Source organism: Miniopterus natalensis, chromosome 14 (genome assembly GCF_054644295.1).
Source record: "Miniopterus natalensis isolate mMinNat1 chromosome 14, mMinNat1.hap1, whole genome shotgun sequence".
In the NCBI taxonomy this organism is placed as follows: domain Eukaryota; kingdom Metazoa; phylum Chordata; class Mammalia; order Chiroptera; family Miniopteridae; genus Miniopterus; species Miniopterus natalensis.
Genome location: NC_142094.1, coordinates 18,960,797 through 18,976,090, shown reverse-complemented (window position 1 = coordinate 18,976,090; position 15,294 = coordinate 18,960,797). Strand labels below are relative to the sequence as shown.

Genomic DNA, 15,294 nt, shown 5'->3' with positions numbered 1-15,294 from the left:
AATATAGGGAGGGTCTTGGGTTTCTGTCATGGATCAGGCTTCCCCTCTCAGACAAGCTTGGGCCCTTTACTTTTTCCCAAGACTGATCAGAGAACACAGGGAACTCCAGCTGTGTCTTATGAATTTTTAAAGCCCCTCTTCCAGAGTATATCACGCTCTTTTGGCAAGCAGGATAGTGTTGCTGGGAAGATTGGATGTTAGTTCTTACTAAAAGGTAGGCACAGGGTTTCTCTACCTGGGCACTGTTCACATTTCAAGCAGGATATTCTTTGTCGCAAGGGGCTGTCCTGTGCATAATAGGATGTTTAGCAGCATCCCTGGCCTCTACCAACTAAATACCACTAAGACCACCACCCCTCCAGTTGTAACAACCAAAAATGTCTCCAGCTATAACCCCAGTCCTCTGGGGGGCAAAATCACACTCTGTGAGGACAGCTGGATAAGAGGAAAAGCCAAAGGCAAGTTACTTACCTTTCTTGTTAGTCTTGGGATGCTACCCGGCAGAGCTGTTCTCAGTTGAAGCTTAACTACTGTCACGAGTTCAACTTGCCTGTTGGCTCTTTACTTGGTACCTTGGATCCTTTCTTTTAACCAAAATAAAATGAAATCACTATCTCATTGTTTCCGGAGGACAGAACACATTGTTGGCTTTTAAGTAATAAATAAATCAGCCTGAATCTGCCTGTGTGGCTGAAGCTTCCATAAATCCAGGGGGTTTTCTTAAGGGTATGGGAACCGGTCTTGTTAGGCTGGTAAGAATGGTCTGCTATTTCAGGGCAGGTGCTTTTGGACTGTACAGAGGTGAGACGCAGAAAAGTCAAGCAGATTTGTGAAATTTATTCATAAAAATAATTGAAGAAATTGGATTGGATAAGGACTGGGTCCCTATTCTAGAATCTAAGTTAGTACTTGGAGTACAGCATGTAGGAATTTCTCTTAGCAGTTTCTGAGTATCTTATAAAATAAAGAATAATCAGATTACTACTTTCCTGTCTTCTCTATCACTCTTGAAAGTGGGCATGTTAGGCCTTCCACACCTGGTAAGGTTGCTTTGGCATTGCCATCTCTGTTTCTCTGGTTCACAGATACATCTCTGTCTGCCCTTTTTGTACTGTACTACCATTTCCAAAAGGACTGTACTCCCAAGTACATAAAAACTTTCTTTAATTAAAGAGAGAATTGTAGCCTCTCTGCCCGTTGCCCATATTTGATTATGTTGCTATGTGTGGGACCTAGGTTTCATCCAAGGGAAATAGTTATATGAAGTCTAAAAATAATTTGTGCAATATGAGAACCTGTATGGTCCACAGGAGACTCAAGAACAGTCAAGTTCATTGTTAAAGAGCTCTGGTTAGCAAATATCCATTTCCCCTAAGAAAAGTGCTGGGGAAATTCTTCTTGAATCTGCTGTGATTTCTGTTTTCAACAAGTAACTACATTTGATCAAAGAAATTGGCATCTGTGCTTAGCCTCCTGTCTATAGCCATCAGTATCACAGCTTGATTCTTTTATTTTGAAGGGAAGTAGACTGTAATCATGGTACTTATGTAGGTTGAAATTCATCTCACTCTCTCTGTAAGTATTCCCAACATAGGAATTTTATCTTTTCCAATTATATTTAAAATGGTGCTTGGGGTAAAACCAAAATGGGAGCCTCGTTTGCCGATCTTCCCTCTGAAGAGTCAGAGTAATACAGTTCGTTTATTTTATTTGTATGTGAAGCCCTTTTGTAAACAACGTGAAGTTTAACTTACTTGAGCAGTAGTTTGACCTGTTTACATTCTGTCAGTTCAGGTTTACTTGGTGGAAGCAGAGAGGACATACCTGATCATTTTTTACTTGTAATAAATTGCAAATAAAAATTACTTCTTTGTTAGTGGCATGGCCTTTCTTCAGGTAGCTTAAAGGGAAATTTAAGCTATCTTAAATTTACTCTAATTTAAGAGAAAAAGTGGAAATCTGATTGGCTAAGTGACTCCTATTTTCTGTTTAACTTTATACTTGTTTAATGGAGTGCTTTAATCTCTCAGTTTGGGATTTGGAAATAAAACTATATACTTTGCAAATACCATATATAAGAAACAATTTTATGTTGAGTGGTGTTTTTATGTTAGATGACGTTGTCTGCTTCTCTTTGCTAGGTTGATGGGAACATGAGCAAAATTTATTGCCAAAACCTCTGCCTGTTGGCCAAACTCTTCCTGGACCACAAAACGTTGTACTACGATGTCGAGCCGTTCCTCTTTTATGTCCTCACAAAAAACGATGAAAAGGGCTGCCACCTGGTTGGATACTTTTCTAAGGTAAAACAAGAGCCAGCAGGACCCTCATTTCTTTTTCAGAATGTTTTTGCTAGAGCCCAGTTCTTTGAACAGGGCTTTTTCTATCACTATAATTTGAATAAGTGACACATGTTTCTGCAAAGCTCAGGTTCTCGTTCAGAGCTCATTTGAAAAAAAAAAAGCAATAAACATAGCTCCTAGGACACGCGTGAAGGACCTCGGCCCTGCCTGCTGTCTTGGTTGTCAGCATCCATGTGACGTCATAATTGCTGCCTGCAGACCACCTAGCACCTTTGATTTTCTGAATGTTAAAGCTTATTTTCTTTCCTTCTGAGTGTTGTCAGCATGAAGGTTTCATTGTAATTAATGTAGCATTTAAGAGATAATTCTCATTTCTCCTCATTGCATTCCCTTGGTGGTCATCAGTGTCTCAGTGAGTCGGAACATTGGTATTTGGACAATCAAGCCGATGAAATGACTGGTGTTGCTCTTTCATCCCTTATTCTCTGTGCTATTGTTCTAAGATCTAAAGCGGTCTCGCCTTTAGAAAGCCCAAGTATCTCCAGTTGTTAACATAGGGAAGCCCTTGCTGTATTGAGTGGATGTCCTTTGTCTTTCTCACTGGTTCAGAACGATTTTCTCACATTCTTCTGCTCAAAGGCTTCTGAGAAACAACTCACATGCAGTAAAGGAAAACTGAGTTGGGAGCTATTTACCAGGTAATGATCTTAACTATTCTTAGGCACCTAGGAAACAGTTTAATGTGCCAGGATGGTAATTAAGAGACTTCCAGGCAGAAGGTAAATGATGCAAACCTTGTGTTTTATTTTTTTATGATATATATTTTTTCATATTAGGTGATAAGTGAATTTTAATGACTCTACTATTATGTAATGTAAATGGAATGCTTTATAGAAATGTCATTTTCGTGGAAGATCAAAAGATAGAATATATATGAAGATCCTTTACAAACTGTAGTTTTTCTAAAATTAAGAATCAACCCAGCCCGGCCGGGCGTGGCTCAGTGGTTGAGCGTTGACCTAGGATCCAGGTGATCAGGGCTCGATGCCCGGGTTGCGGGCTTGATCCCCAGTCGGGGGCGTGCAGGAGGCAGCCCATCAATGACTCTCTCATCATTGATGTTTCTCTCTTTCTCCCTCTCTTTTTCTCTCTCTGAAATCAATAAAGATATATTTTTTTTAAAAATCAACCCAAAGACCATAAACAAAAATACAAGTCAGTGACAGCACTCATGGGACACTGCCTCGATGTGTTAATCCACATATTTGGTAACGCTCTAAACTGAAAGAGAAGAAAGTTAATTTGTACATTACAGATTCAAAAGATGACGGAGAATCAACACAGAACTTTAAATAGAAAATCTACTTATATAATTTATAAAACATCTTACCTTTTCTATAGGTATTGAAAGATCTTCCTCTCTGAAAAGTTAAAAAGAATAGTAGTGATGACTGTCCTTCCTATAGAACATGGTGTTCTTTAGATATATATGAGGTTAAACATAGATGCTTAATGGTGCCTGCTGTCGCTGTCCTGCCTTGTCTCGGACTGGTGTCTGGATCTACAGTTGATGGTGACTCTCGTCATTTGAGTCTCTGCCTCTTCCTCCTAGGGGGCCCATGTTTTACCCAGAACAAACTAAAATGAGAACTAAACTTTTCTCATTTTGTCACAGTTTCTTTTATAGTATAGCAGCAACTACTGTCATTTCTTACCATACTCAGAATACTGGTATTCTTCAGCAGCGTAGTGAAACAAAAATTCATCTAAAAAATAACCATGTTAAAAGACTAGATACGAATCAAACCATATTCTGATGTATCAATTGGAATGTGAAGGACTGTGGCCCTTTGGAGTTATACTTAAACCAAATTCTAGAGGTCATAGCAAGAGAATGGCCAAGATGACCTAGAAAAATTCAGCCTATATTATGACATGCATATGATTTTCAAAGCACACAGTAGATTGCTCTAAATGGGAGGGAGGGAGGGAGGGAGGGAGGGAGGGAGGGAGGGAGGGAGGAAGGAAGGAAGGAAGGAAGGAAGGAAGGAAGGAAGGAAGGAAGGAAGGAAGGAAGGAAGGAAGGAAGGAGTTATTTTATCCAAAGATTAGGATTTAGCTGTAATAGCGTGTGTTGAGGTAGGGGGATCATTCTTGGATTTCAAGAAGTCTCCTAGGAACAGGAAGGGACTTTAGCATCAAGAGAAGAATGGCATCAGGGATGGATCCTTTTAACCCAGGGCACATCCCTTTTTAGATAAGAGGACCCAGTTGCCTAACTTTGTGAAACAGACTAATTATTTGAACCTTTGCCATTGATGTTACATTCAGTGATGGACAGTGCTGCTTCTTAGGAAAACTGACACATACTATTTCTTCCTCCCCATTTATTAGACACACAGACAGCTACAAATGTGCAAAAGTTGAAGCACATCTTTTTCACAAAGAAATCTTTAATTCTGCCCTGTAGGGTTTTTTCCACAGCCATTTCCTGTGATCTTTCAAATAGGTTCATTAAAGATCTGGGTGTCCCAAAGTAATTCTTTGATGTGGTTAGTGCCATTTGTGGTCGATTTTATTTGTGGTTTATATTTGGCCAGAGCATTCACAACCTCAAAAGCCTTTTCCAGATCTTCTCTGTGTAGCTTTTGGCAGCTTCTGTGTTCTCTGCATAAAATATTGCTGCTGCGATGCCACATTCCATGAAGACTGCAAATTCTTCCTTAGCTATAAGCATACCGTCTTCCCAGTATTCCTCTTGGTTTCAGGCTGTTGGTAATATCTGGACCTCGCTTTTGCTTGGAGGCTTTGGGGTTTCTTGTTGCTGTTGTCTCTTTTGTTTTGTGTTCCTGGTTTGAAGTGCAGATTTATTATTTCTCTAGCTTTTTACTTCGACTTTTTATTCAAAGGAGAGATGTATTTGTGCAAATCTACCCACACACATAGTATTGTAGCTTCACTGGGGCATTTGCTCCAAGGCAGAAGACATATCTAGCAAGGTGGCCGGCAAAGTCCTCACTGTGCTGGGTAGTGACTGAATTATTTTTCCCCCTTCTCCCAAGTTGTTTTGAGCAAGGAAAGCATTTCTCCCTTACTGTCTGTGTTGTTTCATTTGGCTCATATTTCTTGGATTCTTTATTTGTATTTTATGCCACTGGCTTCCGAGAATAAAGACCTAATTGAGAGGCAGGCCTGGAGTCGATGGTTTGTCGGTAGCTGACGGCTTGATTGTTCAGCAGTGGGGTGATTCTGCTTGACCCTCCCCAACACTTTGGCTCGCCTTCGTGGACTGTTGTGCAGGGACGCGGCAGGTGCAGGGACTTGCCCCTGAGCAGAGCTCTGACGTACTTGATCTGTTTCTCCCTCCGCAGGAAAAGCTGTGCCAGCAGAAGTATAATGTCTCCTGCATAATGATCATGCCCCAGCACCAAAGGCAAGGATTTGGACGGTTTCTCATTGATTTCAGTAAGTGAAGTGCTTTCTTTACTTCCATGATCCAACGAGCCTGTGGCTGTTAAAGGAAAGAGTAACATAAAACTTTGTTTCACCTTTGTTGTGTTTATCAATAGATACTGGGTTTCCTATTTATATTTACATAGGTTAGAAAATCTTCCTCAAGTGAAAAGTTTACTGCTGCTCACTTATTGTGCTCCAGGAAATGGAGACTAGATCTCAGCAGTGCCACCGGCTCCCAGAGCCATTACCCTGAGTGAACCGGCAGAACTGCATTCCGTCCCATGGTGTTCATGCTCATTAGCACCAAAAGAGGCAATTATTTGCTATTAAAGCTGAAGAAAGTGTTATTTAAAAGGATTTTCAGCTTTCTGAAATTTTGCCTATAATCTTGTACAGTACAGAGCAGGGAAGGAATATTTATTTCTCTCCTGAAAAACAATTCTTGAGGTAGCCTGTTTTTTGAGCCTCTCTAGTAGAAATAACTGTCCTGTTTTGTTCACTTCTCTTTTCTATTATGGAAATTATTACAATGTTCGTATCTAGAGGTTGCCCAAGAAATACTTTTCATACACATTCGTATCTGCTGAGTCTCCTCAGTTAAAACTGCAGTAGTATATATAAAAGTGTGCACAGGCCGTGTAAGAAAATGGTAGTGCTTTTCTCCTCTGTTACATTGGGTGTGTAAATGAGCGTGAAGGCAGCACTTGGGGAATTGATTCAAAATATCCAGATAACACGATTTCTGACAGTGTGAAAACCTGTCACTAGGAACTGTGTGCTGCTGCTTTACCAGACTGTACTTCATTTGATTTTGAACTGAAAGAAGAAAATTTCAGGAAATTGTGTGTCTTTTTACATCAAATGCAAAAACCAGTGTAAATAAATGTGCTCACGGAAAACCATGAAGAAACAGGTTGAGTCTACATCTCTGTTATTAGAATTAAATACTAAATTCTGAGTGTAAGGTAACGGTAGCAGTTTTGAACTGATTGGTGTGATTGAAAGATACTTTTTGAAGTATTTTTTATTGCTTCCCTCTTCAGTTTTGGATAACATTTCTAGTTACTGCTCATTACCCCAGTCGCTTCCAGCTCAAGAGCCTCTTCTTGTCCACCCCCCTGGAGTGTCATGGCTTTCCCTTCCCGGCCCCGTACCTCTGCAGTGTGGCACTTACACTCAGTTCACCCTTTCGCCTAAGGACTGGTGTGTCATCCTTCCGATTTATTGCAGACCCCTCCGAGCGCCTTCTTTGTACTCAGTAGGACAGGGTACTCAACAGTCCGCATTGTTTTTGTCGATTCAAATTGAAGTTCCAAGGGATAATGGTCACTGCCCACACTAATTTTCTGCCTGAAGTTAACAAGGGACTGGGACTCACCAGGTTAAATGCACATTTCCAGATACAGTAGCATCTAATTTGTACAGCATGGTCTGGTATTGAGGCCTTCTCCCTAAGGGAACAGCCCAGGGGCAAAGGCTTTCCGTTCCACTGCTAGGTCTCTCTCAGCCAGTTTCGTGACAGCCGTGTTGGAGCCTGCCCTGGGTTTGTAAAGGAACTGTGAAGCACAGGAGAACCTTTCTGGGTTCAGGGCCGCCCCGATGGATGCCATCCGTCAGGCTGTGTGCAAGCAGTGCGGTGCCGACGGTGTACTTTTACATTTTCTCTGTCCTGTACCCTCGTGGGTTAAGGAGTGTGGTGAATGACTTGAATGATGTTGAAGGAGGACTGGTGTTATTCCTTCAGAGAAGAGGAGATCAGGGGGAGAATTGTATGACATTCAGAGAAAATTGGAAGTGGTGTAAAAGCCAATAGAAATTTCATTTAAAACAAAAAAATTCCTTGGCTACTAAGGTTTTAAAGAAGATAAGAGTAGGCTGCTGAAAAAATTGATGGCATCTCCTTCTGCGGAGTTACTTAAAATAGTAGATAAATATCTTTCTGGAACAATTTAGATCCAGCCTTTTGCAGAAGGAGAAGCCAAACCCCATGACCTCTCATGACCCTTGTCAACCTCACAGTTCAGAACTCAGGGCCAAACAGATTAACCAGGATTACGGGTTTTCTAAAATCTGCTGTTAAGGGACCTTTTAATGGTTATATTTATTTTATTTCTATTTTGTACATGAGCCTGAGGGTCTTTGGTCAGGGGATGTGTTTTCAGTAATTCAGTAAAAGTTGTAAGGCAGGAAAAATATTTATTTTGTTTATAGCAACTTCTAGTTCAGGAAGCTGAAACTACTTGCCCCCTTGCACACTGGGATTTGTCAGGGCAGGGATCTGCAGGAGGTCATTTTGCAGAACTTGGCCAGAGTGACTAAAGGGCACCAACTCCCAGCCTGCTCAAACCATTTCATGGGTTTCTGGACTCTGCCCAGAACTTAAGTGGGTAGAGGAAGGCTTGACTCTCGTGGGCTGACACTGATACTGCACCTTTCTCCTGGATTCTGAGAGTCCCTCTCTTTGTCAGTCAGAAAAGTTTTAACTCCTCCCATGTCTGTCTTCACGCACACACAGGCATGCATGCACACATACGCACGCCCCAGTCTTCATCCCCGCCAAGAAGCCTCCTTCCCACCAAACTTGCGGTTCCTGTTTCGGAGCCTCCCAAGGTGAGTAGCTGCGCTTTCCCCCAGGTGCTGCTGGGTGTTGGGCTGCCAGGGTGTTCCCTGCCAGAGCTGCACAGCAATGCCCTCTCCAGCTCACTGTTTTTCCTTTAATTTTGAAATAAGTTCAGACTTAGAGAAAAGTTACAAAAATAGTACCAAGAATTCCCATATACTCTCCAGCCAGATTTCTCAGATGTTAACATTTTATCACATCTGCTTTCTGCTTTATTATTCTCAATTGCCCTCCCTCTCCTTCCCTATCCCCCATATCATTTAACAAATAGGTATACACACAAATACACAATTCTTTTTCTGAATTATTTGAGAGTAAATTGCAGACCTGTTGGATCGTTAGCCCTAAATATTTTAGTGTTTTTCTAAAAACAGAGATACCATCATGTATAACCATAAATTATCAAAATCAAGGAATTAATGTTGATTCAGCACTATTATCTAATCTTATTTGAATTTCAAATTTGCCATTTTTTATGGATGCCTTTTGAAGGAAAGAAAAGGTTTCCCCACCTAGGATCACATGTTGAATTTAGTTATCAATTATTAAGTCTCTTTAATAGTCTGGAATAGCAAGTCAGCCATTTTTGGATGGATTTTGTTGTGGTGGGGTTTTTTTGTGTGTTTTTTTTACCTTGATGTTGTTACCTTGACTTATTTTTTACAATGTCCCCTAATTTGGGCTTGTTTGATATTTCCATAATTAGATTCAAATTATACATTTTTTGGCAGGAATGCCACAAACGTGATGCTGTGTCCTCAGTGCATCGCAGCGAGATCTGGGCATTTAAATGTGCTTATTGCTGTGGGCAAGTCACTGCTTCTAGGCCTTCTTAGGGGACAGAACTAGGGAAGAATGAGGGTGTGTGTGCACCTGCACACGTGTGTACTTCCACATGTACATATACACACATGCATACACACCTATCATAAGTTCATACTGTATTATAACGCTGCATCCCAGACTAACACCACCACCGCAGGGTTTTATTGTATCCTTCCATGTGTCCATATTTGTACGATCTTCTCAGATAGTGGGAAACCCAGCTTCTATTATCCATAGTATATTTACGTATATGCTCAACCCTAAAATACACATTAAGTGGTTCCAGAATTGCTAACTCGTCATTGGTGATTTAAAAATGCAAATTCAAATAACTGCAAGATTATAATTTTTTGCCTACCAAATTAGCAAAGACTTTAAAATTTACCCCAAGTCTAACCAAGTTGATGGAGATGCGCACTGTTATACTGGAGAAAGTATAAAGTGGTAGACATTTTCTAGAACTCCGACAGTGTATATCAAAAACACTTAACACTTATTTGTGAAAGAAATTTATTCTAAGGAAACAACATACTTTAATCAGTAATCATACTTAATATAACAACGCTGTTTTGCATTTTTATTTCTTAAATAGTGGACTTTCCTTCCTCCCCTCCCCCAGTTATAGCAATATAAGCTCATAGTAGAAAGTTAGATAGATATGGCTACAATACCAAGAGAAAATGAAACCCCAAGTCCTGTCACTCAGAGTTAATGTTTATCCTTCAGTGTCATCATTTACAATTTAAGAAAAGCCTGAGCCTCAGTATTCAAAGGTAAGAGAAAATTATGGCATCTTCATATAATGTAATATTATTAGCCATTAAGAGTTACATTCTGAAGAATTTTTAATAAAACAGGAAAATGCTTATGATAAATGAGTGGCTTTCAAAATTGCATGTATAATATGTTCTCAATTATGTGAAAAGTATATGCAAAGAAAGGAAGGAAATACATTTCCAGATTATCTCTAGAACTAGAATTAGGGGCAATTTTTATTTTCTTCTTATTCATACTTTTTGCTGTAACTAAAAAGAAATTGAATTTAAAGAAGCAAGAGTCTGTGAAGGCTGACCCAGGGCAGTGGTGGTAACAGTGCATGGAAACGAGGCAGGTGTTTTCCTGCCGTGCAGCGGGGAGGACGCTGCCTGGCGCTCAGGGAGTGCTGGGTGAATGAAGGAAGGAGCTGAGCTTGGAAGGGTAGTGAGCCAGCCTTGGCCCTGTAGCCTTTACTGTGATTTTGGACTCCTCCCCCGCCCTGCAGCTTTCAGTGGAGTTCAGAGCTCAGCAGGGGTGTGATTTAGAGGGAGCTATTGGAGTCATGGGCATGCAGCGAGGCTGGAGTGCTTGGAATTCCAGCATTTAAGGGGTAACAGGAGGAGGAAGTCACCAGGGAAGTTGGAAAGGGCCCAGAAGTAGGGAGAGAGTCAGGGGAGAGCTGTCTGGGAAGGTAAAAGAGGTCGGCATTTCAATAGCAGTCATGGCCACTGCTGATGGTCCTGCAGCGCCTGCTGTGTCCGGCACTGGTCACCTGAATTATACACATTAACCTCCGCAATCCTCACAAAGACCCTAGGAGGCAGGTTAACGTTAATCATCTCGAGTGGGGAGGCGCAGAGACATTGGGAAACTTGTCTAAGAGCCCCCCAGCCAGTGTTCAGGGCCTCAGAAAAGGAGGTTAAGGTAAGATGTGAGCAGTGTGCATTGGAGGAGCTATGGTTTAAGTGGAATTTAAAGAATTGGATTCAAAAAGCTCCAGCAGCCAGGTCTGGTGATTTTTGTTGTTAAGCTAGAGACTGGAACGTTGGTAGAGAGAAGAGAGGGCAGCGCTGATGGAGAAAGAAACAGCCAGTGATATCCACATGGGTTGTTATTACAAATTCTGAAAGGTGTTTGATGAAATTCCCCTTCCTAATGTGAAATGATCAAACATTACTAACTAGATTTATATGAATTCTGACTCTTACATTAACCTTTTCTTCTTTGTTTTGGCCTTAATTTTGGGGGAGCTATAAAAGGTAGAATGCGATTGACTCCAAAAGTCTACAAACTCACAACTCTAGTTTTTTGTGACTAGTTTACAAATGACAAGCTTATCAGTTACATAAAATATCAGTTAACTGTACATTCAGGCATTTTTTAAATTAGTGCCTATTATTTGTAAATGAATCATGAAAGTTTGTAAGTGGCTTAAATTCTTGGCTTTTAAAATTCAGTATTAAAATATTGTGCAGTGCCCAGCCAGCGTGGCTCAGTGGTTGATCATTGACCTAGGATCCAGGAGATCGCAGTTCGATTCCCAGTCAGGGCACAGGCCTGGTTGTGAGTTCGATCCTCAGCAGGGGGCGTCCAGGAGGCAGCCGATCAATGACTCTCTCATCACTGATGTTTCTGTCTCTCTCTCTCCCTTTCCCTTCTTCTCTCTGAAATCAGTAAAAATATATTTATATATATATTTCATAGTGTCTCAGGGTTGTCCTTCATGGAGCAGAACTGTACCTGGAGGAAGTAGGAGTAATTGAAGGAATTAGGCACTCATTTCAGGACATTCCCTTTGCAGGCATTTTCTGTGATCTCATATGTTGAGGGTTTCACCTCAGCTTTCATGAGGTCTGTATACTGATTAAACTCTGAGTCTATAATTAGCGTTTGCTGCTAGGTGGGTGCAGATGGCCCAGTTTTGTGCCTGCAAGTTATGAATTTGGTCCTGCCCTGAGTGTGGTTAGCAGTGTCCTTCCATTTATTCTCTTCGAGCACGAGTATACATGTGTTTCCTCACTGGTCACAAGATAACTCGTGTCTGCTTACGTTCATTTAAGTAATTTTAAACACCTTGCTGACTGGTCACAACGGAACAGTAGTCAGCTGCATAGGCGAGTTCTGGCTCAAAATAGCCGGTCAGTGAGGTGTTAAAAATGACTCAGGTGTGCATGTGCAACTGGATTTAAGAAAAATAAGATACAAAGTTTTAAGGAAAAATGCTTCTGGGTACAATTTAATATCCTAGTTCCTTCATCAGTGAGAAGTAACTGGTATAATTTTCTTCATTCTTTCCCTGTTCTGGTTCTGATGATTAATGTAATGTCTTTCCGTTAGCCTCTTTATAGCCCTTGGCTGATTTCTTGAGGATGCACCACTTAGGAAGAGAAAGCATCTTCTCCCTGGTTTCCTGTCCCCTTCTCTGCCTCTTTAGGTCCATCAAGCAGAATTAGAAGGAAGGCTACATACTTCATCTCTATGGAAGGATGTGATGTTGAGAGGCTAATTGTGTCCACTGTCTCAGAGAGAAAACTTCTTCCCCCACGTCTTAGGTGCTGGCTACTGGCTGGTGATGGTGTATATGAAATCCGAATACAGGGATAACACTGCACAGTAGTTCAGGTGGCCAGCCAGCAACTTTGTTTCAACAGCCTGCCTTCAATACACTACTTTAAAGGATCTTCCACCTATAAACTTTTCAAAACACAATTTAAATAAAACAAGATTACTTTTTAAGAAGAGTTTTAGAGTGGTTTTATCCTACTTGAAAATTGTTTTGATTTTTTAAATATTTGATACTGACTGGCCTGTCTGCCATAGAAAGAAGGAGTTTTAATTTAGGAATTGGATTGGTTGGGTCCAGCAAGCCATGTTTTTCCTGTTGGTAAACGCCAAGGAACCAAGACTGCAGGAATCACTAGCTTCTCTCAGAGGGCAAGTTGGTTATAATATCAGGGTAAGCAGATGCTCCCCAGGAGCTGGGTCCCAGCCTGACAGGCTCTGGTGAGATACCCCATTTCTCTGGCAAGAGTCTCTGGGCATCCCTGCACTGTTGACTTACGGCTGCACTTCCAGTGGTGACTCAAGAATGGGCATAGGTGGGCCTAGATTATGCTCCTTCAGCCCCAGGGTGGCCAGAACTCTGGTGGCTGTCACCCCAGCAGCCTCATCCTTTTACCCCAGCAAGACATGCGAGTTCTGTCTTATCCCTGATGGAGTAGAGCTCATAAAGTGCTCACACAGGGCATAAACTCCCTCTTGGGTAGGCTGCAGGATACATATTTCCCCCACTTACGAGCTCCATAAGCCAGGCATCAAAGGTGGGTTTTGAGGGACTGTGACAGTGTCTCTTAGGGACATACTGCATGACTGAAACACTCTGGCTCCCTGCGAGGAGTTGAGCAAATTGAATGAAACTATAAATTTGACATGTGATGTTTATCTCCTTATGCAATTTTTATTTAATAGTTTTCTCTTTTTAGTGGCATATGCCCTTTATATATTTATTGTTTACTGTCCCATCTCCTTCATCAAAAGTGAGTTTCCTGCCCGGCCGGGCGTGGCTCAGTGGTTGAGCATCGACCTAAGATCCAGGAGATCAGGGTTCAATTCCCTGTCAGAGCACATGCCCGGGTTGCGGGCTCGATCAATGACTCTCTCATCATTGATGTTTCGCTCTCTCTCTCCCTCTCCTTTCCTCTCTCTGAAATCAATAAAGATATATTAAAAAAAGAATTGTAAATTGAAATACTTAAAAATCTTTAAAAAAAAAAAAGTGAGCTTCCTAGGGTAGAGACTTTGTTCTCTGCTTCAGGTTCACTTCCCAGAAGAGCTTGGTACTTAGTAGGTTATTTGCTGAACAAATGTTAAATGAATTACCATGGGAAGATCTTTCTTAATGCGCTTTCTCTTCTCACGTCATTCTTAGGAAAAAGAATTTTATTTTATTAGAACATAATCAGCTGTGGTTTACTCACTTCCTAATGATGTTAGTGTGCCTGCCTTTTTTTAAGGTCTGGCATTTTTGCTCAAGTGCAGCTTCCAACCCAGGATCATTTAAGATGCAGTCAGGAAGAAGATTGTCATTATCTACCAGACACCTCCGCAGAGAAAGGAGAGCTGTGACAGAATTCACATTAATACACATGGTTGAAGAGCCACTTACCTTTTCCTTAGTTTTATCAGATAATTCATTTCCTCATGCATTTATTTTGGAAGGAAATTCTAACTTTAGTCTTAAGAAACTGTCAAGAAAGCAGCTCTCTTTGCATAGCTTTCCCAGCAGCTCTTCTCTCTGGGCGAGCGCAGCAAGGCAGTCATTAAAGGGTAATAAGTTATGCTGTTGAAACGTGCTGAGTCCTTCCTAGCCTTTCCTAAGACAGGAGCCCCTTCCCCAGCTCCACCGCCACGCTTGTTGGAAGATAGGACCGGCAGCTGTATCGGACTTTGTTGGGTATTGGAAGACATGTTTTGACCTGTGTAATCAAGTTTAATGATGACATATATGTTAATAGAATTCTAGTTTAATATAATAAGGAAAATGGCTATTTTTCCTTATTTTCTCATTATAATATGTTGTACTAAAAGCCTTGTCATGACTGTTTTATTACACTGGGCTGAAGCACAATATATTTTAATATAAAGATAACATCAGGTTGAAAATTGAGCTCTCAGTGATTTATTCGGAGGTTGACTGTTACTGAATGTATTGAAATGAGTTACATGAGGCAGTGCAGCTAACGATTTATGTATCTTCTCTTTTAACTAAGCTTGTCATAAATAAGAGCAAATAAGAGCTGTTATAGAATAGTTTGTATTCATTGCTTCAATGAAAACATTGTGACTGAAACACACAGTCTGCAGCTCCCGTTCTCCCTTGCATAGCTATGAATTTTTTCAGCTTTGGAATGCAGGTGGACTCCCCCCGCCACAGACCTTTTGTCTGCTTGGGTTTCTAACATTGACCAGAATTTACAATGAGCCATTTTGAAACCCACTACTGGACAAGTTCATTCATATAATGAGTATGAGGAAACCTGATCCTCATGGTTAAATGGGACCTTGGCAGTGCCATCATGAGGGCCAGGTGTTTGCTGCTGCACTCCAAGCCCTGAGCAGTGCCAAGCACATAGTGGGTGTGCCCAGGAAAGGTTTGGTGAAAGAGTAAATGAATAAATGAGTGCCCAAACCTAGTCAGTCCTCTGGTTTGTATCACTGGCAACACCTACCACAGTCATGCCAACTAGCTTGTGGCAGAATTGGTGCCAGATCTCAGATCTCCTCTCTCTTTGTTTTTTCACTTATTTATTCCTTTATCATCCCTATCATACTTAC

The 15,294-nt window shown here is 41.1% G+C and overlaps 1 protein-coding gene across 5 annotated transcripts in view; it reads left to right on the top strand.

Moving 5' to 3' along the window:
• KAT6B (lysine acetyltransferase 6B) overlaps positions 1 to 15,294 on the top strand; it is a 164,294-nt gene that overhangs the window by 123,902 nt on the left and 25,098 nt on the right. For all 5 annotated transcript variants that reach the window (XM_087824311.1, XM_087824310.1, XM_087824307.1 and 2 more), the window contains exons 12-13: positions 2,142 to 2,303; positions 5,675 to 5,768. In XM_087824311.1, the coding sequence (XP_087680437.1) occupies positions 2,142 to 2,303; positions 5,675 to 5,768 (256 nt within the window). The remainder of the gene's footprint in view (positions 1 to 2,141; positions 2,304 to 5,674; positions 5,769 to 15,294) is intronic.